Source organism: Acomys minous, assembly GCF_964271855.1.
Source record: "Acomys minous genome assembly, chromosome: 12".
Lineage (NCBI taxonomy): Eukaryota > Metazoa > Chordata > Mammalia > Rodentia > Muridae > Acomys > Acomys minous.
The window spans coordinates 6943165-6968082 of NC_140493.1; the positions used below are offsets into that span (position 1 = coordinate 6943165).

The 24918-nt window shown below is 38.6% G+C and overlaps 1 protein-coding gene across 1 annotated transcript in view; it reads right to left on the reverse strand.

The window, feature by feature from the left end:
* The window catches only part of ARID2 (AT-rich interaction domain 2), a 128866-nt gene that overhangs the window by 51272 nt on the left and 52676 nt on the right, over positions 1-24918 (reverse strand). The window contains exons 4-6 of the mRNA XM_084748937.1: positions 18420-18553; positions 12253-12471; positions 10329-10396 (exon numbers count right to left, since the gene is read on the reverse strand). Of these exons, the coding sequence (XP_084605063.1) occupies positions 10329-10396; positions 12253-12471; positions 18420-18553 (421 nt within the window). The remainder of the gene's footprint in view (positions 1-10328; positions 10397-12252; positions 12472-18419; positions 18554-24918) is intronic.

The following is a 24918-nucleotide window of genomic DNA, read 5'->3' on the forward strand; positions in this document are numbered from 1 at the left end:
TAAAGATAGTGATGTGAAAGTCAAATGATCATAGATAGCAGGTCCGAAGAGATAAAAGATTGAACATTTTGGCAAAGAAATGGAAACTAAAGGAAACTCTAGAACTAAGAAAACAATACCCGAGCTTAAAATTTCAAGGGATAGATTTAACAACTAACAACAACACCCCCCCACACACACACACATCAGACATTTTACTTGTAGAATTAGGTAATTTCCTTAATTCAGGAAAGTCGATGCTGAAATTTTAAGTTAGACAAAATAATCATTTATACATACAGTCACAGTGGGAGTGCAGTGTAATTACTAATCCCATGCAAACAGGACAACATTAAATGTATTGGAGATTTGATAAACTGCACTGTTGTTTTTCTTTTCATGAATATCCACTGTTCATACCTTTTTCTTTCTGCTGTTTTCCTAGACTTTAGTATGTTGCACCTTTTTAACAAGTTAAGGCTTAATGTTTGGTTTTCTAATGAATACATTATAATACATTTATGGCAGCAAAATGCCCTCTGTGTACATTTTTACCTTTTGATACATATTTGTGATGTCTTGTTTTAATTACAGTTCAGCTTACAATTCTTTTTCATTTCTATTTTGATGCTCTGGCTTATTTAGAAGACGATTTTTTTGGTTCTAGAAACCAAATAACGTTGTTGTTTAAGTGAACCACATTCCTGATAGGTTTTTAAAATTTATAGTGTGTTTTGGTTGTGTTTGGGTCACCCTAGGACTGAGTATGGATCGTGGTGTGTGTCTGTTGTAGCAGGCTCTTAACACTGTACCCAGTCTACTGCCTCAGCCTCCCTAGTGTGCTGTTGGAATCACCTCCTTAGTGACAGGATTACAGGCATACAGCACCATATCCACCTTTAAATACTGTTAATTGTCCAAATGTTTAACTCATAATTTAAAGTTGTATACCCTTTTTATTATCTCATTGTTTATACTAGAGCAATTTGCATATTAACTCATTTAGTAAATTGTTTTTACCACTTCTCGGGTAAATCAGGAATCCTAGAACAATTCCGTCTCTATGTACAATTGTTATTTACATACTATATATGTTAACGTTTTCTCTTAGGTTATCAGTTTGCCTTTCTGTTATCTAATATCTTCCTACACTCTGCACTTCACTGTACAAGCTGCTCTAGTCGCATCTCTCTTCTTTTTTTGTTTTTTCTTAATCACTTTCATTATTATTTAGCTTAAGACAGTTTCTGGGTTTCTGGTCTTTTTTTTTTCCCCCTTTCTTTTTTCTGGTCTTTTTTAACTCCTAAGTTACATAGACGATTACACTTGTAATTTCTACAAAATAGATTTTCCTACTAACTTTTCTCGTTATCATTAATAATACTGATTTAGTCAAATTCCATTGTTTTTGGAGGGTATGTTTTTTATGATTCAGGCCTTTTAAAATTCATAAAGATTTGCTTTACAGTCCAGTATATGGTCTTTGTTCATTAGTGGTTCCTATGAGCCTTGAGAGTTTTTATGTTGCTATACTGAACATGGCATCTATTAATAAATTCAATGAAAAATGAATGAATGAAATTGCCAACTATGATATAAATGTTTGTATTTATTTTCATTTCTGTCTGTTTTGATTCATGTATTTGAACTTCTCTTATTAATCACATCTATGTTTGCAATCGCTGTGTTTTCCTGATGGGTTCTTTGTCTCATTATGAAATATTTCCTAGCACTTCTGCTTAGTTCTCTTGCCTTGAATTTGACATTGTCTGATTCTGTGTTAGCCACAGCAGCTTTCTTATGGCTGATGATATTGTATCATAGTTTTTCCTTCCTCAAATTCAGTGTTTCTTTTTGATAACTTGTAGTTGGATCTTGATTTATTCTTCACAGGATGCACAGAGATCCTCCTGCCTCTTCCTCCCTGAGTGCTGGGATTAAGATGTGCACCCCTGTGCCTGGCGAGGTGCTGTTTCTTAATGGGCCTTGGTTCTTGTGCCTTTCTGTTTCTTTATACTTCAAACTTACTGTTTTCATTTTGGGATCTTTGTTTAGTTGAGAACAAGAATCAGGAGTGCAGCTCCATCACGGGGAGACATTTGCCCTGCCCAGGTTTATAACCCACGACCTAAGTTGTCCACTACCAGTTTCCTCTGCAGTGTCCACGGGCTTGGCTTCCACTACCTGAGCCAATGGGCACCAAAACAGTAATACCAGAACAGCATTTGTTTTTAAATGTCTTGCAAATGTATTAAGGTAGCACAAATAAATGAAGTACAAAAACAAATAAAACAAGAGTGATAAAGCTGAGATAAAATCAAGGAACCAACCCTGTGAGTCGCTCAGTAACATCAGGAGCTCAGCTTTTACTAGGGTTTCCAGGTGTGGTGGTAAGAAAGGCCCTGGTGGGCTCATAATGCTTACATTACCAGGGAGCGGCCCTATTGGAAAGGATTAGAAGGATTAGGAGGTGCGGTCCTATTGGAGGAACTGTGCCACTGGGTGAGTTTTGAAGTTATTAAGGCCATGTCAAGCCCAGAGTTGCTCTCTTTGCCTACAGATGATTAGGATGTGTTTAATTTATATTTATATTACAGTTTTTGTTTCTCTTAGCTTATTTCTTAACCTGGCAACCACACAAATAATTGAGACTCCTATAACACAAGGCTTCACAACACAATCTTGAGCAGCTTAAGTCGGCTCTTAACCCTCTGTGCTGTTCTGTCTTACTCCAGCAAACAGCCCAGCAATACTTGCACTCTGTAGCTTTCCTTGGCTGCAGCTCCTTCCTCCTGATCTTCCTTGGACCTCTACCTGTGGCTCAATCCCCTGGCTGAATCCTCTACTTCCTCTCCTAACTTTTCTATCCATGGCTGGCAGGAAATCCAACCCTACTCTCTCCCCTGCTAATGGATTGGCTGTAAACTGCTTTATTGACATATCAGAGGGACATTTGGGGAGTAGAGTTTACATAACATTTAGACAGTAAATTCTCAGACATGGGAGAGGGGTGTACATAAATCAGCATTTAAACTATACAATAACTGTATGTCTACAAGGATGTCCTTCTCAGCTGCTGTTCCAGCGTCTGCCTGAATGCTGCCACGCTCCTTGCCCATAAGCAAGCACCTCATGCCTCTCCCGTTAAATGCTTTCTGTCATAACAGTTGCTTCAGTCATGGTGTTTCTTCACAGCAACAGAACAGTAACTAAGATGCCAGATATATGTGTATTACATAAGCTACACCTAAAGTGTATACATTTATGTAGAGATATTTTTAAAATATATGAAATAATAGCCGGGCGTGGTGGCACATGCCTTTAATCCCAGCACTCAGGAGGTGGAGGCAGGTAGATCGCTGTGATTTCAAGGCCAGCCTGGTTTACAAAGTGAGTCTAGGACAGCCAGGGCTACACAGAAAAAGCCTGTCTCGGAAAAAAAGAAAGAAAGAAAGAAAGATCTGCTCAAATTATTAAAAGCAGAAAATACAAAGAGAAACCTTAATTGTACAAAAGAGACCTTAGAAATTAAAACGTGATTGCTAAAATAAAATTTTAACAACTGAGTTCAGTGACATATTAGACACAATTAGAAAAAGATTTAAGCAGAAAATATAAAAAGGAACAAACAAAAACCAATGCAGAGATAGGATTCCTTTAAACCCAGTACCCAGGAGGCAGAGTCAGGTTGATTTGTATGAGTTTTGAGCCTGGTCTATGGAGGGAGCTCCAGGTCAGCCAGGGCTGCAGAACAGACCTAAAACAAACCAACAAAAAGACACCAAAACTTCAATTATGGGATTCCAGAAGTTTTCTTGTCAAATGGTCACAAACCAACAACATCATCTGTGTTATTATACAAGAAAGAAAGACAAAAAAGAAAGAAAGCAAGAGAGCAACAATAAAAGAACAACTCTATGACTATAATATTGGTAAAATAAAGACAAAATGAGTTATTATTTGAATACAGTATCTCCACCAACAGGCCAAGTTCAGGGTGGGGTTTTTTTTGGGGGGGGGCGGTGTTCTGTATAGTCCACCTGTCTCTGCCTCACAAATGCTGGGATTAAAAGCATGTACCGCCACCACCTTCCTCCAGGGTGTTCTTTATAACATGGAAGGTACATAGATTCAAAAGGAAAAGGAGAGATGCACATAAAAATAGGGACCAACAAGCAGATGAAAAGCCTGCTTTCCTGGCCTTCAAATTACACTTGAAACATGAAATTAGAGAGCATATCTTTAGCAATGGGCCCTGAATAATAAAAGACAAATGAGTATTTTAGAAATATATTAGTAATATCTGTTTTTTAAATTAATTCACGTATATACCTTGTTAGATATATGAATGTTTTTATCTGCTTTTATGTATGCTCAACATGTGTGTGCCTAGTGCATGAGGAATTAAAAAAGGGCTTCAGATCTCCTGGAACTGGAGTCACAGGTGGTTGTGAGCCACCATGCGGGTGCTGGGAATCAAAACCAGATTTTCTGTAAGAGCAGTAAGCACTTTTAGCTTTGAAACCAACTCTCCAGCTGAGAAATCCAGTGACACACCAACCTCTAACCAAACCAACCAACCAACTGGATAGAAGGGTCCAGAAACAGTCCCTACATATACAATCATCAAACTCATGAAAAAGGTGAAATTGCAATTAAATAAGAAGTATAACAAATAAAAGAAAATGAAATGAGTCCTAACTTAGACACAAATGCTCTACAGACTGTATATGTAAATGTGAACTGTCTGACCTTCACATTTACATATACAGTCTGTATAGTTCTATATGCATATATTACACACATGTATGTAAATATAATGTAATTGTGACCTAAAAGCAGGCAGAATTTTGTAAAAAGGACTCACACAAAGGTTAGCTTAGAGCAGGAAGTGGATAAGCTGGACTACATTCAGACTGAGCCACCACGTGCAGCTGATAGCAGAGGCTCACACACTGCCAGCCACTTGGGAGGCTGAGGTAGGAAGGCTGCTCCAAGTCTGAGGCCAGCCTAGGATATATTACAGTAAGTTCTAAGAAAGCTTGGCTTAGAGCAGACCCTGCCTCAACCAACCTACCAACAACCAGATAAAAGAACAGCAAACCTTTCCACCAAAGAACATCTTTAAAGAAAGAAAACCAACAGAGATTATTTTTAAAACACATTTTAAAAAGAACTTTACCAGGAAACATACACAGACTTCTAAAAATCAGTAATGTTAATAATCGCAATTTAAAAACACACAAAATAAGGGCATTAACTCAAACAAGGTATCAAAATAGCCTAAGGTATTTTAATTTTCTTTTTTTTCTTTTTCTTTTTTCTTTCTTTCTTTCTTTTTTTTTTTTTTCTGGTATTTTAATTTTCATCAGTCATTAGGGGGAAAATAGAAGTTAAAACACAGAGTGACACCATATATTCAGAGAAATGGTCATAATCAAAGAGACCAACAACTTGAAAGTGACAACAATGAGCAAATGAAACTCTAGGTTATTGCTGTTGAAAAATCATACAACCGCCAGCTGGGCGGTGGCGCACGCCTTTACTCCCAGCACTCGGGAGGCAGAGGCAGGCGGATTGCTGAGTTCCAGGACAGCCTGGACTAAAGAGTGAATTCCAGGACAGCCAGAGCTACACAGAGAAACCCTACCCTATCTCGAAAAACTGAGAGAGAGGGAGGGAGAGATTGGGGGGGGGGGGGACGACCAACATACAACCATGCTGATAATCTGTTTAACAGAATCTAATAATGCTGAACACATGCACACACAGAGACAGAGAGCACCACTGTAATCTAGCGAATCATCTCACAGGCGTGTCATCAACATGCACCAGAACATAAGCAGAGAGTCCTTATGGATAGACTTCATTGTTTCCAAACTTGCAATAACTCATTTATTATTTGAAGTAGAAAAGACATTTCTATAGATTTGTGTAAGGATATAAAGCAGTGGAAATAAATTCTAATACAAGCAATAACATGAAGTTTTCTTCACAGGCATAATTTTGACAAAGCAAGAAAGGACAGTTAAGAGACAAACGGAGCCGGGTGTAGTGGTACACGCCTTTAATCCCAGCACTCAGGAGGCAGAGGCAGACAGACCACTGTGAGTTTGAGGCCAGCCTGGTCTACAAAGTGAATCCAAAGATAGCCAAGGCTAGACAGAGAAACCCTGTCTCGAAGAAAGAAAGAAAGAAAGAAAGAAAGAAAGAAAGAAAGAAAGAAAGAAAAGAAAGACAAAAGAGACCAACAGAAAGGAGCACGGACAGCAGGCTTCAGAAGTTTGTCTATTTGGGTAACAACACGATGCCATTCCTGATTGAGCATTTTTTTTTTGTTTTGGTTTTGGTTTTGGTTTGGTTTTTTGAGGCAGAGCTTCTCTGTGTAGCCTTGGCTGTCCTGGACTTACTTTGTAGACCAGGCTGGCCTTGAACTCACAGCACCTCTTCCTCCCCATGACTGAGCATTTATTAAGCTGTATCTTTATGTGCTTTTCTACATGTGAGGTAAAATTGAACTAAGAGCTTGGGAAAAGTTAATACAGTAAAGAAAAACAATTTATGTAAATAGAATTTAACTTTAATGCATACAGCTACATGATGACTATATTTTTTAGAATAACCTTAGTTAGAATGCAGTCAACTACACACGTTTGACACATGTATCTAAGCTGCTTCCCTGGCCTTACCCGGGTGCTACCCCATAGACATATGGTACACACCCAAGGCTAGATTGCTTCCTGCTTTAGAGCATTTGAATGTAGTATTATTTCTTCAGTCTGAAATCTTCTTATCCAAAATACTGTTTTCCCTATTATCATTTAAACTTTCCCCAAATCACCAGCTATTACCTCCTGAGAAAAGACTTTTATTGGGAACTGTCTAATGTGAACACGGACTCAAATGTATCTTAAAGCTGTGCCATATGAACCTGCTTTTCTTTCTTCACAACACTTGCCAAAACTTCAAATTACTTTAATTTTGTGTCTTCCTGCAATAGAATGGAAATTCAGCAGGATATTTTCTCAATATCTCAGCTCACAGAATATGATTAGTAAATATATGTCAAATAAAGTGATCAATGTGCAAAGTGATTTTTAAAAAATGCTTCAAAATTGACAAGTCTTCCTTGAAAGCAAAGGGAATTTAAAGCTAATTCTTATATAGTTTTAATTAGGTATCGTATAAAGAAAGATATGGGGTACCCGCCTTTAATTCTAGCACTCAGGAGAAAGGGGTGAGTGGATCTCTCTGAATTCAAGGCCAGACTGGTCTCTAATGAGTCCCAGAATAGACAATGCAATATTGTGAGGTCCTGCCTCAAAAAAATTATTTCATAATCCATTATACAAAACTTTATGTAACATTAGGCCTAGCATTTTGAAAGTATATATTTTATTTAATAATAACATGAACAAGAGCCAATTGACGAGGTGTATTTGTCTTCAAAATAACTGATATAGTCCCTGACTCAAAAAATATGTAACAATGGAAAATAGGAATAGCCTGTTCTAGCGACAGTATAGATTGCTTACATGAACATTATATATTTATGCATGCACATATATTTTACTGTGAACAATCAAGTGAGCTAACTCTTCAAACCAACTTTTCTGTTTTTGTTTTTTTTTTTTTTGTAAACAGAATCTCATGGCCCAGGTTGGCTTCCAACTCTTTATGTGGCCAAGGATGATCCTGAACTTCTGCCCAAACCTATTGAGTGTTAGAATCACAAGGGACGAGAGGGCTCCCCCTGGCAGCTCTATGCAGGGCTAGGGATAGATCTGAGACCTTCCCGTGCATGGTAGGCAAGCGCTCTCCCAACTGAGTTATATTTCCAACCCTGTTGAATAATTAAATAAAAACACATATAAGTGGCCATTAAGTGTCTAAGGAGAAGAGATGCTTGTAAGTAAGCAGCAAGGTACACAGTGGGCGGCAAAGACAGATTTTTTTTAAAAAAAAGATTCAATTATGTATATTATGTAGACTTATATGTATACCTATATTTTTATGTATACTTGTATGTCTGCCTGTATATCTACAGGCCAGAAGAGGGCACCAGATACCAAATACAGATGGTTATGAGACACCACGTGGTCGCTGGGAATTGAACTCAGGACAGTGCTCTTAACCACTGAGCCATTTCTCTCTGGTCCCGAGACAGAACTTTTGTATATATATAAAAAAAAGATATATCATGTACAGAACGCAGATGGCTGGATTGCATCAAATTTCTTTCATAATAGAACTTTTCATGAAATACTTTTGATTATGGGGACCTTATAAGTAGTTTAGTTACCTAAAACTGAAAACTGAATTTTGTCACAAGAGAAACCAGAAGCTTTTTGCTTATAATAAGATCTTAAAAAAAAAAAAATCTTATACTATCTGTTTTAAAACTTTTACAGCTTGGTATATACTAAGCTACTTAGACACAAACCCATTTTATGTCCCTTTAAGTAAAACAGCACTAGCCCCAACGACATTAGGTAACTACTTTAATCCTTAGATCAAGTCTCTTTTAATCCAAATTTGCACAGGATTTCAGTATCAAAATCTTATTGGTACTGATATTTAGTAACTAGTGATAATGAAGCTATAAAGTATATATTGGTATGTTGATGGAATGCTCATTAAGATACAAAGTGCTTACACTCAAAAATTTTCATCTGAAGAAATAGCAAAACCAAATTTAAAAGCTAGGCATGCATCCGAATTTTTATTTTTTATTTTTTGGTTTTTCGAGACAGGGTCTCTCTGTGTAGCCTTGGCTGGCATCAGATTTTTTAACGTGTCTGTTTACACATCTTTGCATGGGGAAAGGTGTACACACACTCATGTGGAGACCAGCACACAACCTCAGGTGCCATCCTCACATGCCTCCTTCCGGCCCGAAGCTCCCCAGTTAGGCTAGGTCAGCTAGCTTGTGAGCCTCGGGCCCTGCATTCTTGTCCTCCTCAGCACACGGATTTCCACAGTGCACCACTACACCTGGTGACGCGAGTCTGGAGATTAAATTCAAGTGTTCTCAGAAACAGTTACTGACTGAGCCAAACTCCTCCCCAACCCCACGCATTAGTTTAAAAATAAAATGTATAATCATTTAATGTTTAAGGTCCATATTCTATAATTTAATGAGATGACAGATTATATACTCTTATGATAAATAAAATGATATGCTGTTATTTGTGGGGGTTTTCCTTCCCAAACTATGTCTCATCAGGGAGTACAGGCTAGCCCAGAACTTGCTCTCTGTAACCTTGGCTAATGAACAAGCTCACGTCAAACCTCATGTTTCAGTTTCCAGAAAACCTGAATTACAGGTGTGCGCTGTTATACCTAGTGGTGGCGACAACTGCTGCTACTGCTGCTCCCTACTCCACCTTCCTTACTGTGACACAGTCTCACTACCCATGGAGCCCTGGCTGGAACTCACTACATAGACCAGGCTGGCCTCAAATGCAAAGAGCTCCTCTTGCCTCTGCCTAGCTTGATGAGTGCTTGGGTTAAGGGTGTAAACCACCATGCCTGGCCACACCTAGCTTTTCAGTTTTTATTTGAAATCCAAAAAACTAAGATGGATATAAATATGAAAACAATTTGTCCAGATCTTTTTGTGGTTCCTAATCTGAAATTCACAACTAGACCCTTTTCCAAAATCGTTCACAGATGTTTCCCCATAAACTGCACCTACTCATTGTTCATAGTCACGGCTTGTTGAGGATTATTTCTTTAATTCTTTTTTAAAAATTATTTATTTATTTATTATATATATAGTGCTCTGCCTGCATGTACACCTGCAGGCCAGAAGAGGAATCAGATCACATTACAGATGGTTGTGAGCCACCATGTTGTTGCTGGGAATTGAACTCAGGACCTCTGGGAGAGCAGGCAGTGCTCTTAACCTCTGAGCCATTTCTCTAGCTCTCTTTTTGAATTCTATAGGTTTTTGTTTTGTTCGTTGTTTTGGTTTTCCAAGACAGGGTTTCTCTGTATGCTTGGCTGTCCTAGGCGCACTTTGTAGACCAGGCTGACCTTGAACTCAGTGCTTATCAAAATAAAATTTCCTGAAACTCACCCTTGGAGTTTAAAGATTTAAGTATTTTTTCCTATCATTACATATTCATTACCTTAACATAAACTAGAGAACACAGGAATTTCATTTCTGTTTATTAGAGACCTTAAGCGATTTCCACTCAACCACAACCTCTAAATAGGCATGGAATCAATTCTGCCAAAGAGAAAAGTGGTAGTGTGCAACATGCACACAGGGCCAGCAGCCACCTGACTCCATATTAGCCTAGCTGCACGTGCTCCATGGGTCCATATTTTAGCTTGTGAGTTACCTTAACAAAGTCTCTATCGGTCTTCTCTCTCCATTCCTCTCCAAAGACAGTAGAGAATGATCCCAAAGCTAAAAGAACAAACAGGATAAATGCAGTTAGTGGATCCTTGATTCTTAATATTACATAGCTTTAACAATAATAAAACTAATTTCAATGTATTGTGTTTGCTAAAAGTGGTTCATAATCACAGGACCAGATACTACTGAACTATAGTAAGTAATATTAATAGTACAACTTTAATAATAATAATAATAATAATAATAATAATAATAACAACAACAACATATATAAATAATATACAATATATAAAATCTTATATAATACATAAATAATAATAAATAAATAAATAATAGTGAAACTTTAAACATTCTTTGTCTCTATACTGCAGACACATAGCTCCAGCTAGACCTATCTTATGGTAGAGCACAGATGAGGCCCTAAGTTTGGTCCCTAGCAACACAGAACAGAAACTGGGCGCATACACACACCACATTGACACAGACACAAATACACACACACACACACACACACACACACACACACACAAATAAATCTTTTAAAGAGTTAAATAACTTTAATTTTTTTATAAATTGTACCTATACAATTTTTTAAAAATATACCTATACAAACTTCCTTTTATAGGGAAAAAACACAGTAAAGAGCTAAACAGATGCCACTGCTTATAGAGTGCCAGGCTGCCAACACTGAAAATCCCCATGCTGGTTTCAGAAAGGGCTATATGATTAATACTTTAAAATACAGAACAATACATTTGTTGTAAATAATGCTGGTAAATAAAATCCCTATAAGGAAAACTCTACAAGATAATTACTCCAAACAAACAAACAAGGAAGCAGATGGAATCACACTGCTTTGTGACTGAGAGTGTGTGTGCTCCACATTGTGTGTACGGCAGTGAGCCTCAGGTCCGGCTGCTCCTGCAGCACGTCGCCACAGGAGGACTGGTGGCAGAGGTGTGCTGTTAAACTCCAGCTTTAGGTGGGTTCTGGCAATCCCAACTCAAGCCCCACGGCTGTCAGCTCCTGCACTCCCTGACCCACCTCCCAGCCCTAGAGCCACTGGGGTTGCTGGAGCTCATTGTCTTTTGGAGACTCAGGTTCACTATGCAGCACAGGAGTGAACCGAGGAGGTGACAGTGTCTGCTAAACTTAGTGTTCTCGACCACAGCACTGCAAGGACAATATGCCTGCGGAATGTGAGCTGATACACTGGACAGGAGAATGCCTTGTTTTTATCATCCACGATGACTGATCAAGTCACTCCGTGCTATGCGTGTCAGCCCTCATTTACACACAATTCCATTAATGGCAGGGCAGCAAGACTTCACTAACACTACTCTGATAGGAAAATAGATGCTCCTTACAGAGCTTTTGTTCTAAGGTTTCAAAAGAGGGATAAACACTTCAAATTTCATTCTATATAAGTGTTCAGTTATATCTGAAGGGTCAAAATAAAATATCACAGAAAACAAACTCCATGAAAATGAGATGGTAATCTAACAAATTTAGATATTCAAAGTCACAACAAGAACAGAGATAATAGTCTTTGTCCCCTTCTCATATAATCAAAAGCAGAGGAAGAAGCTAATTTTTATGTATGTTTACACTATTTTTATTTTTTTTCACATAAAATTAGTCTATGGCAAATTCACAACACTCCTAGCTAGATAAATCCAAATATAATTGTAAAGTTTGCAACTTGATATAAATCAAAATATATTAAAATGAATTCATTTGCAAATAATTGGCTTTTAAAAGTAAAAAGAGAAAACCCCACAAATCTCTAAAATTCTACAATAAATTCTCATATAAGCGACGATAGCAAATGTGTTTTACTGAAAAAGATGTTTTTCTTCTTAGGACCCATGAAAAAAGAATTACATTTAAAGTTCACGAAAACTTACTGTCATCAAACACCCCAGCATTAGCAAGTAATAACGTGATGATTTTGGGATCTTTTTCAAGCTGCATGACATGCTTGCTCTCATTTGATAGCAGAGTGCACACGTTAATAGCAAAGTCCACTTCGTTTGGGAGTCCAGACAACAGTGAAAGCACCAGTTTATTATAATCATTTGGCGAATTAAAATCCATAGATAACCCATAACTTTGACGTAGATAATCTAGTAAAAGAAAGAACCAAACAAAACACTGTAAGTTACCATCGATGGATCCTGATCCCTCTCTCTTTGGAGTAATACGGCAGGCCCCTCTCTCTGGAGTAACACGGCAGACCCCTCCCCTTCTCTTTCTTCAGCATATAAGCTGAGTACATAACTGTCCAATTTTTCAACCTTTCAGGCTTACTAATTGTTAGAAATTACATTTGTAAATATTAAAGTGTACTTACCTTCTTGGACATCACTGACAAAAGTCATAGCAAATCACTATTTCATTGGACTTACTGAGATAGCGGTAAAAGCCATAATTTTTAGCATTAGAATCCTAAAATTTTTGAAAAGTACATGCAGTTTTCTAACCACAGGCATAAACACAGCAATTCTGTTCCTTTGCTGCAATCCCAGCCCATCCCTATTGCACTTTGTTCCCGGGTTCTGTTTTACTTTGAAATATCACATATTGGAATTATACAATACATAGGCTTTTGTGTGTGTTTCCTTTCATCCAACAAAACAGTCTGAGATCCATATTGACATGTGAATCAATACTGCATTCCTTTCTAGACATAGATCATAGTGTCCCAGATGAAGGGAATTTCTACTATTTCAAGTTTAGGACAGCTGTGTATAAATATGGCTGTTATAAACATTCTTGTGTAGGGCTTTTGGGGGCACACCCCCATTTTTCTTAGATAAATATCTAGAAGTAGTAGTGCTGGGCCACACATAAATTGAATGCTTAACTTTCTAAGAAACTGAAAAACCATTTTTCAAAGTGGCTGCAGCATTTTACATTCTCATCTGCAATATATCTGAATTCCTTTGACTGCATCCTTATGGTATTAGCATCAGTGTTAAAGACCTTGAATAAGAAACACGTATTCAATACTTTTTCTCAAAATTTCCCAGCCAGTGACTTGGTGTTCTTAATGTTTCAAGGAGACATTTTTATTTTGATGTAATTTAATTAGTAAATTTTTACTTTTATGTTCATGTTTTTGTGTCATTTGTTTTTTTGTTTGTTTGTTCATTTTTGTTTTTGTTTTGTTTTGAGACAGTGTTTCTCTGTGCAGCCCTGGCTTTCCTGGAACTCACTATGAAGACCATGCCAGCTCAAACTCAGGGTTCCACCAGTCTCTGCCTCTCAAGGGTTAGCATTAAAGGCATGCGCTATTACAACCAGCTAGGGGTTTTTGTGCCTTAAACATTATTTCCCGGGGCTGGAGAGATGGCCCAGAGGTTAAGAGCACTGTCTGCTCTTTCAAAGGTCCTGAGTTCAATTCCTGGCAACCACATAGTGGCTCACAACCACCTATAATGAGATCTGGTGCCTTCATCCAGCATGCAGGCACACATTCAGGTAATATAAATAATAAATCTTTTTAAAAAATAATTTCCAAAATAAAAATAACATGATTTTATACAAGAGAATTAATTTTAAAATATATACTTAACAAAACTTTGAAAGTTAGAAGACGGGCACATAAGGCAAACAGATAGTACAGGATTGTAGTATGCCTGGACCTCAGGAGCCATGACATGAGACAAATACCCTAAAGACAATATTTTCAAATAAAGCTGTCACTAGTTTAAGAAACTAAGTTGGAAAACGTACAGATCAAACATTTCAGCATACTTCAGAAATACCTAGATTCATAAAAAGTGTAAAATACAAACAACTTCTAAAACCTCTCTATAAAACACAAGTAAAAATCTACTGTTACATAAATAACAGAAAATATATTCTGAGGTGGGTTTGAGATGTGGTCTCCATATGCTGCCCTGCTTGGCTCTGCAGTCACATTGCTCCTGCAGAGACTTCCAAATGCTAGGATTACAGGTTTGCTGCCCTATATGGCTCAAAGTCAGCATTTGCATAGACACCTCTTCAATTTCAAAATATTTTAGGAATACCACTTATAATCCTGGGGTGCATAATAAGAGTTACAAATGACTAAGACACTGATTCTTTGTAACTTTTAACACTGAACGATAATACACAGCAGAGTTCAGGGAATGGCTCAGTGGGTAAGTGCTTGTGGCATAAACATGGCAACCTGATTTCAAGTGCCCAGCATCCAAACAAGACGGCCACGGTGTCACGTGACTGAGATCCTAGCTCCAGGAATGCACAGGCAAGTGTGTCATGGACCCTGCTGGCCAGCTAGTCTCGCCCACTACGAGCTCCGATTCAGTTAGAAATCCTATCTTACAGATCAAGAAGGAAAGTGACTAAGGAAAATACCTATTGCCAACCTCTGCTACCCCTCCCCACACAAGAATATATAGCTTATTTTTTTTAACGATTTTGATGAACCAAAAATCTCAAATATCTTAAAAAGTAGACAAATATCTAGGCATACAGGAACAGATTTTGATGTTTCTATATTGCAATAGTAACTGATGAGGAGACGTCAAGTCTAAGCAATAGTTAACTGTTTAGGTGCCTTCACCCAAAGCTCCTGAATAGAAATTAACATGGAACTTACACATAAACATCTATCACACTCCTCAAGTTAACACGATCTTAAAATAACTTAATCTGTTACTGAAGAATAAAACATCTCTCTCTCTATTCTTACCAATTAACTTGGCTAACCATGCAACAAATACAAAGCATCTTTTCGTCATACTAGGTTTGGGAAAGACGCCTAAAGAGAGTGTATGAGGAAATAGAGGACATGAAGATCCACACGGGGTACCAGGATGGCTCAGAGGTAAAGGCTCGTGCAGCAGCTCATGACTTCCTGCGCTTTCCTTACTGCGCTGCATGTGATGCAGAGTGTCATGTAACCGCCACAGCTGCCAGGGAAAGTCCCTTTCAGAGACAGGCAGACAGACAAAATGAGTGGTGCACACCCCAAAGGCCAAGTACCTGGAACCCGGGGACAGGAGACCTATTTCGTGCCATGTGTTTTAAGCCAGGCTGGACAAGCAGTAAAGGCAGTCAACAGTAACACGAGCGTACCCTCAGGCCTTAAAGCGCTCCGTCCCCAAGCCCCGGGAGCTCTGCTATTTCAGGAGGAGACTGGTAATTTACTTTTAAGAATCTTGATTTAAAGTTTACTGAAGTGTATCACTGTTAACAAACTAAATCTGAGGAAGCCATCTCTTTCTGTTTTCAATTTAGAGAAAAGAGAGGATTCCTCCTAGAAAGTTGTTCGTGTCTCCTGCAGGGGTTCTATGGGACATTCTATTAATGTTGGCAGTGACTGTAATTACAATCCAAATGTCTGTCAGATTATGGAACATTTAATCAACCATCAGTGCAACACTGACGAGCTCTACTACAGTAGAGTCCTATTAATTTTAATGAGTTGTCTTCTGTCCATTCCCACACATAGCTAAGGTTGGAAAAGAGCTGGGTGTGCAGTTACTGAACAATTGTCTCACACACTCAAGGCCTTGCCTGCGTTTGCTCCTCAGCAACCTTCACCCACATAAACCTTTAAAATTTATGCACAATTCAAACACAAATATTGATATCAGTGGTGACTAATCCAAATGCTCAGAACAGAAACTTACCAATATTTTCTGCTATCTAAAGTCACTGGGAAAGAGTCAATAACCCCAGGAAACTTCAGATACCCACTCTCTCAATGTATACAGTCATGTGTATGTGTATGCAGGTGGCATGTTGAGGTCTGAGGCTGGTGGTAAGGATCATCAGGGGGGAAAAAAGAAAGAAAGAAAGAAGAAAAGAGAAAGACAAAGCATCGCCTCCATCATTCTCGGCCACTGAGGAAGTCTTTCACTGAAACTCAGCCGGTCTACGAAGCCAGGGAGCTCGCCTCTGCCCTGGGAGGCTGTGCGCCGTGTGTTTATGTGGGCTCCCGGGGATCCACTCTCTGTCCTTACGGTTGGATGGCAAGCACGCTAGCGGCGGACTTGTCTTCCTCGGCCCTGACTTAGTCTGCTGAGGCTCTGGTGCTCTGGTATCTGCTGCCACATCTGGGATTGATTTTATGTGACACGGGAAAAGGAACCAGGCCTTCTCCTGTGCTGAGCAAGTACTCTATCCTTGAGTCATTAAGGCCTCATCCCTAAATAAATTTTTTGGAAGTCTTAATCATTAGGTAATTCCACTTTTGGCACATATTTTCCACACAGGCACACATGCACGCACACCCCAAAACAAAACACAATAGAGTTCACTCAACTTTTTGACTGACAACTTAAAAAGAATCATCAGGGAAAGCCCTTTCATATTGATGATAATCATGACCATTGGTATAATATCATCAAGTTGCAATATTTCTTTCTATAAAAATAAAAGACACATCAGAATTCACGTTGCTGTGAAACACCATTTCTTCTCAGTGTGAACCATGTATTCTGCAATCCAAGGAGAAACTCTTAGTTGTTTCTTCTTTAAGAATCCCTTGTGCACAGCTAAGACATTAAAACAAGGCAGGTACATTAGATGGAAGCTGGAAAGCTCTGGACAGGCTGAGAGCTTTCCTCTTCTACAATCCGTAGCTCTCGGTTACTTTTGCTATAGGCTCATGAGGATGTCTAGCTCCACCAGAATTTCAGCACAGGCTTCTGAAAGTGCCAAAGAACACTTCACTTCTTTCTTAAAGCCAAAATGTTTTAGCAAAACAGTTAATCCATGTTAAATACACAGATCTAGGGATATAATTCAAACAAGTAAACAGCAGGATATGTTAACACACTGCTATAACCTAACAAGTGGGAAACTGAGGCAGGAAGATCATAACTTTGAGTCAAGCAGGGCTGCTGTACAAAACCATCTCAAAACCAAAGCAACAAAGAGACTGAGTTTGCTCTCTATCACTATGATAAAGCACCATGACCAAAAGCAATGGGGGAGAAAAGGGGTTATTTCAGCTTCCAGCCTCTAGCTCATCGGCAGGCGGAGTGAGGGCAGGAAGTGCAGGCAGTACTGACTGCACATTTAAAGGCTTGCTCTACATTCATTACTCCCCTCTCATCTCGGTCATTTAAAAATGCATGTGACGAAGAAGCCTCTCCCACTGGAAATCATAGATATTGAGAATGAACTCTACTTCTTCAGTTACTAAATCACCAGGGAAGAAATGGACGCAAATCTAAGACAAACTTTGGAAATAGATGTGAAATCAAACATAAGACCTGTAACAGTGCACAATGTGCCAGCTTAAATCAGATGGCTACCATTAAAGACTGGCATGGGCATCAGTGACTGCCTACAGAAAATGCATAAAACAAGTGCATTTTTCGTAAATGCTTATAATCTTGATAAGTACCTCTTGCTTTGAGTAGGCCAAATGCTAAAGACACTGACACACGTGTTCCTAGCTCATCTTCCTGGAACTCCTGAAAACTAGAGCCTCTAGCAGCTCTTACCCAACGTCTTCGTCAGAGTGTCAAGTTAACTACTGCCTAATTCAATTTATCTCTTTGTAGCCACAGAATTTTCTATAATGATGCCACTTGAATTAAAAATAAAAATTTTTAACATCATGTTAGGAAAATTATAGAATAATTCAGAACATTTCTGACATTCCAGTGTGTACTGCAGCAACTGTTGGGAATGTGGCAGACTCCATGTACACGTTCCTGGCTTCCCTGACACCTGATACTTCCTCCATCCTTCTGCACCCAGTTTTTCTTAACCCAGTTACAGTTAAGGAGAGCCAAGCAGTGGACGGTGTCAGTCTAATACTTTAAGCATGACAGTGTGAGCCAGGCGTGGTGGCGCATGCCTTTAATCCCAGCACTCGGGAGGCAGAGGCAGGCGGATCACTGTGAGTTCGAGGCCAGCCTGATCTATAAAGTGAGTCCAGGACAGCCAAGGCTACACAGAGAAGCCCTGTCTTGAAAAACCAAAAATAAAAAAAATTAAAAAAGCATGACCGTGTGCAAAGTAGGCCTAACTCCCTGGATGACCTCTATGTACCATGACGAAGCCCTAGGCCTATACCTAACTAATTTCAAATGATATTTACCTGACACACTGTGTTGCTGGTAATTGTAGGAAGATGGAATTGCACCAATAGGAAGCTGCGGCTTTGGGTTGCCTGGTGGTACCTCATCATCATCTTCCCCAAAATGATGAACTTTCTCGTACTTTTCTAGATAACTGAAAGAGAAAACAGCAGAGCAAAAAATGTTTAAATATGTCTGTGTGTTATTTTTAAACTCCTAGCATACGTCTTTTCTGAATACCTAAGAATCTAAGTACTGTTCACAATCACAATACAGCAGAACAATGCGAGAAAAGCAGTGCCTCAGCTCACGCAGAATACTGATCTAAAATTGTTTTTCTTTTAACAGAAAAGATCTTACAATTCCATAAATAAAATTCTTCACAGCAAAGCAAATTACAAGTACCTGTCAGTAAGTAAGAGTTCACCTCATGTACTGCTTGTACCATGTTATACAGTCGCTCCATCAGCTGCTCTCAGATTGTGATGTGACTATACACACAGCCACCATGAGCAAGGACAGTGGGACAGGATGGCAGGAAGATTCATGTGCTGGTTAATTTTATGTCATCTGAGATGAGGAAACATCAATTAAGAAAATGCCTCCAGCTGGGATGGTGAAGGGTCCACACCTTTAATGCCAGCACTTGGGAGACAGACGCAGGTGGATCACTGTGAGTTCGAGGCAAGCCTGGTCTACAAAGGGAGTCCAGGACAGCCAAGGCTACACAGAGAAACTCCGTCTTAGAAAAAAAAAAAAAAACCCAAAAAACAAAAACAAAAACAAAACAACAACAAAAAGACCCAACTACCAACCTCCCCACACCCCGCCCCCTGCAAAAAAGGGAAAGAAAACACCTCCATAGATCAGGCTGTAACAAGCTTATGGAGCATTTCCTTAGTTAGTGACAGATGGGGAAGGACACAGCTCACTGTGGGCAGGGCCATCCCTGGGTGGTCCTGAGCAGGCCATGAGGAGCAGGCCAGTGAGCAGTGCCCTCCATGGCTCTGCATCAGCTCCTGCCACAGGTCTCTGGCGTGCTTGAGCTCCTGTCCTGACTCTCTCCAAAGACAAACAGAGATAAGACAACAACAATAAAATAAAAAATTAAAATAAAAATGGGAAGCCAAATAACCCCTTTCTTCTCCCCAGCACCTCTCCCCCAAAGAAAAGAAAATCAGAGTAACTGAAACTCAAGTTTAGGGGCTAGAGGAATGGCTCAGCGGTTCAGGCACTTGGTTGCTCTTCCAAAAGCACCACATGGCAGCTCACAACTGTCTGTAACTCCTGCTCCAGGGGATCTGACATCCTCACAGAGACATACATCCAGGCAAAACAAAAGTGTACATAAAATACAAATAAATAATATATATATATACATATATATATATATATATATATATATATATATATATATATATATATATATATACACACACACACACACACACACACACATGTTGAGCCCTAGCTCCAAAACTTGCGACAAAAAAAGTTAATTCAACTGACTGAGTTTCAGTTAATACTGAACCTAGCTGATTAAGCTGTGCCGAGGACAGATGGCATAATGTGTTGGTTGTGCTGTAAGGCTGGTTGGTCACCACTGATAAGCAATGCTAAAGGTAGATTCATATGGTAATACTGAAGTTTTTATTGCTGTAGGAATAGCTATACTCATACCAAGAAGGCACGTGATACTTCCAACGGCCAAATAAAAAAAACTGGACACTGGTGTTCTATATGAAGATAACTACTGAGTTCTATTTTCTGCAATGATATAATAGATTCCTATAAATAAGACTGATTTTTATTATTTTAAAAATTAACTTTTGTATATGGGATTAAGACAGAGTTCTCAACTAACTGTTCCTTTATCAACATCTCAGGGATGGAGAGGTATTTTAGCAAGGAAATATAATAACTCTGACCTAGACTATATTCTCGATTCTATTACTGTTAAAAAAAAGAAAAGAAAAGAAAAACTATAGTTACTTTACACACAAAAAAGGAAGATTCCCTAGCCTTTGAAGTCTACCAAGGACTCGCTGCATATTGATATATTTTTGTTACTATTTTTTATTTATCAACATATAATAGCAATTCACTATTTTATCGAACTGATAGCAGTTCAGTTTTCCAGTAACACACATAGGTTATTTTGTTTTACAGTTGCTATCACAACTCACGCTCTGTGTACCTACCTACCTCTCAGTCACACATCTACTATCCATCGCTCTGTCATCTATGTATCATTTTATCTACCATCCATTTTATTTATTTCCTTTATTTGTAGCGGTTCACAACCATCTGTAGGCACATATGTGGTGGGTAAATATGTAGACTGGCAACACACATATAAATAAACCTTTAAAAAAACTTTTAAAAATTAACTACCTGGAAAACCCTCACTAGCTCACGCTCCCCTTCTAGGTCTTTCCGGGGATCCACTCCATGTTACGAAGACGCTGCACCACTGACACATACCCCACCACAATCAAATGACTTACACACCTTACAAGTCTAATGTTTTAAAAATTTACAAGATATCAATCAACATTTGCAAAAGAAAAATTCCTTCCCATGTAATTGAGCCACATTTCTGACATTGTGCAAACAGGTCGAAGCAATCCATAATAAAGTGTGAGTCCTTAATAAAACAGTGGCATTTTATTTCAAGAAACTTTTTCCTTGATATATAGCCTGCATCTCAATGAAAAACTTCTCAAAATGACTGCAAAAACAACAATAATTTACTGAATAGAGTCTGAAAGGAATTAAATTATGTTCTTCCTTTCCTTCCAAGTTCTGCATTTAAGCTCAATTGGGTCAGGAAACTTTCTTGCTTGCAGCCTGGTAACTAATGAACCCAGCACATCTTTACTGCTGCAGCTATCACCAAGGCTAAGGCGTGCACGGGTGAGACATTTCAATGTAATCCGTGGGTGTCCCAAACAAGTAGTATACAGGCTAAAGAAGGAAAAATGACTGAAAATGGATAGTCCCTTTGTAGTTTAAACCCACAGTGGATTTAAGAGGTATACAAACCAAGCCTATTCTTGATTTCAGTGCAGCCTGCACAGAAGGAAGAATATGCATACATTTACACATAAAACTAAGTGGTATGGTAACAAAAGAAATGTTCAGACTGCCATAGTGGATGAGGATGGCAGAACAATCTCTGACTAGGTTTGAGATATTAATCTGGCTTCAAAGCCAGAAGTGCACTGAGGTAAAGCAGTGTAACCCCCGCCTGCAGGCAGGCAGATCTATGTGCTGGTCAGCGTCAGGCGGCCCTCTGCTGCCTCTGCTCAGCTCCTCACTTAACTTTAACTACAACTGTCAGTGCAGTTATCATGACAGAACACAACCCAGCACGCCTTCCTCCACTTGTGTGCTGTGGTACCCTGTAACATGACTTTAGTCCTACAAATGGACAACAGGAATCCTCCATGTATGGAAACTTTAAAGGTGATGACCTTCAGACCATTAAAAAGAAATAGACCCAGTTAAACCAACAACAGTGACAACAGGCTCTCTCCTGCAATGCCTGAGACAGAGCGAACATGCAGAAGCATCATCAGTGCTATTAATTAGCATTTCTCCCTGTTACACCTCCCCTTGTATTGCCTGTGTGTTTATAATTACCCTGGGTTTAGTTCTATTTTCACTTCCTTTGATGCTAATTAGTTTTGTTGTATTACCCAGTGTGGTGATTTGAATAAGAATGACTCCCCCCCCCCCCCCGCCCCCAGGCTCACATATTTGAATCCTTATTCACCAGGAAGTGGCACTACTTGAAAAGATTGGAAGGACAGTGACCAATACAGCAGTGCAAGGTGCTTTTTTAAAATATTTAAAACTGCTCACTTAAAATACTATAATGAATGTAGGAAAATGAAATAGTTCTCAAGTCATATCCAGTACATTAATTAAAAAAGCTGGACAGAGTTTAAGGCTTGACTATCATTACCAATGTGACTGTCTTCAAATTCCACAGAAAGAAAACAAAAATAAACATAATCAAGTCACATAGAAAATAAAAAAATTTAACATACATTGCATAGGGTTTATTTTAAAACCATAATGCAATTCAGATATTTTCTTTCTTAAGTCAAACACTAGGTAAAACAATTTTTATTATGCAAATTTCTATTCCATGCATAAAAGTATAGGGAGTAATCCAATTCATGGTTAATCTTATTTCAGTCAGTACTGGGATTTGTAAGTCAAAATATATGATGGAAGTATTTTTCATATAAAGCCTTCTGAAACCCAGGAGCCGTGTCCTCCTGAGCCCAATTTAAATGAACCTTTAAGAACAAAAGGAAAAAAAAAAAAAGAACAAAAGTAAGGCATATTCCAGAATCAATTCAAAATTAGAAGCCTTCAGAAATTTGGGTATTACTTATAGGATCCACAAATTTATCTTGGCAAACACTTTTTTTTTTTTTGAAAGAATGGTTTAGTGGAAAGTGCAAGAGATCCTAGGTTAAACAAACCACAGGAAAGGCAGTTGGTGCCTCCTCTGGCTACTAAAGAAAGGTGTCTGAATGTTTCATAATAGGATCCAGGCCTCCACAATGCACTCTTTACATCTCAAAAGAAAGAGATCAAGACACTAGGAATCCAATCAAAGTCCCCATCTCTTCTCCCCCCCCCTAAAGAATTAGGGGGAAGCTATTCTAAAATTCATAGGGAACCACAAAAGACCCTGGATAGTCAAAGCAAACCAGGGCAAAAGTAACAATGCTGAGAGGAACTGTTATCCCACACTTCAAAATATACTACAAAGCTACAGTAATAAAATCAGTATGGCGTGTACACACACACACACACACACCAGACTTAAAGACTAATGAAACAAAACAGAAAACCCAAACGTGAGTGTATGTAACTACAACCATCTAATATTTGGAAAAGTTGCCAAAAACTTACACTGGAGAAAAGAAAGCATCTTCAGCAAACTAGATCCATATCTAATGTGCTGCACAAAAACTAATTACATATGTATCAAAGACCTAAATATGCAACATTGAAAGTTCCAGTGAAATTTCACAGGTAATACTCTGTAAAATATAGGTAATAGACGCGGACTTTCTGAGCAGAACCCCATTTGCCAAACAATTAAGGACAATAATTGACACGTGGGACTTTATAAAACTAAGAAAGCTTCTGCATAGCTAAAGGAACAACACTTGTGTAAACAGGAGCTCACAGACTGGAAAAGAATCAGGAATATGTAAGAACTTAAAAAAGAAAGCTAAAACAAACAAACAAACAAACAAACCATCCACCAGATGCACTATCAAAGAAGCTTTTTTTAAATAGCACATGTAAACTACTACGATTGGCCAAACCTACATAATGACTATACCAGTTGACATACAGATATGCATGGCAGAAGAAAAGGTTCATTTGATTTACATATTCTGAATTATAGTACATTGGAGCGAAACCAAGGCAGTACCTCAAACAGGACCAGAACCTGGAGGCAGAAGCTGACTGCCCTGCTCCGCCAGCTTTTGGACTGTTGACATAATGTTATCGTGTAATTCAATTGCTGATTTCTGTATCCCTTCTATCTGGTTATAATTCTTGTTCTAAGAATCTCCTGTTTTAATGTCTTATAAACTCGGCTCCCCAACTGTCCCCCTAATATGTCAATAAAGCAGCTTAAAGCCAATCAATGAGCAGGGGAGAATGGGGCTGGACTTCCTGCCAGCCAGGGGGAGGAGGAGTTACAACAGGAAGTAGGGGCTTGAGTCAGGGGGATTCAGCCACGTGCACCGGTGCTGGAGAGATGTAGAAGATTCAGTTGGAGCAAAGGAAGAACTGAAGGGCAAGAAAGGGGGGATTTTGGCAAAAATGGAATCAGGATAACATAGAGGGTTAAGAACAGACTTAAACTGCTCAAGACTGTGCTGTGAAGCCTTATAAACAAATATAAAGGAGTCTCAGTTATTTGTGTGATTAAGGGTTAAGAAATAAGCTAAGAGGAACACACAGAGTTTTATAAAAATAACATCAACACAGGACCACCAACACAGGTGAGTCCACATCCTAGGTCCTTCCCCATCACTCACTAATTTAGAAAATGCCCCACAGGCTTGCCTGCCTACTGCCTAAGAAGGAACCAGCATACTGAATCTTATGGAAGATAAGTTCATGGACCTCATAAAAACAATGCTGTAAAGAATAATTAATAATATAAATGTTTTGGTAATAAAAGCGGGAAAATAGAATATTTAACAAAGTATTAATATCATAAGTAGATACATGCAAAGAAAATATTTTATGTGCCTATAACAAATGCTGACTATTATTGCTGGGGTAGTTTGTAACTACAAATTTTTATAGTAAATGTATATTCAAATTTTACTTCATCAAGATAAGAACAAATAAATGTAAAGATGATATTTCTTCTGATTCTGAAAGGAAGGAAGTTAGAATATGAATCCTTTTGAAATGATAGGAGAATCTTAAGTTCGATTTCTACTTTTTCACTATACTAGAAGGTGA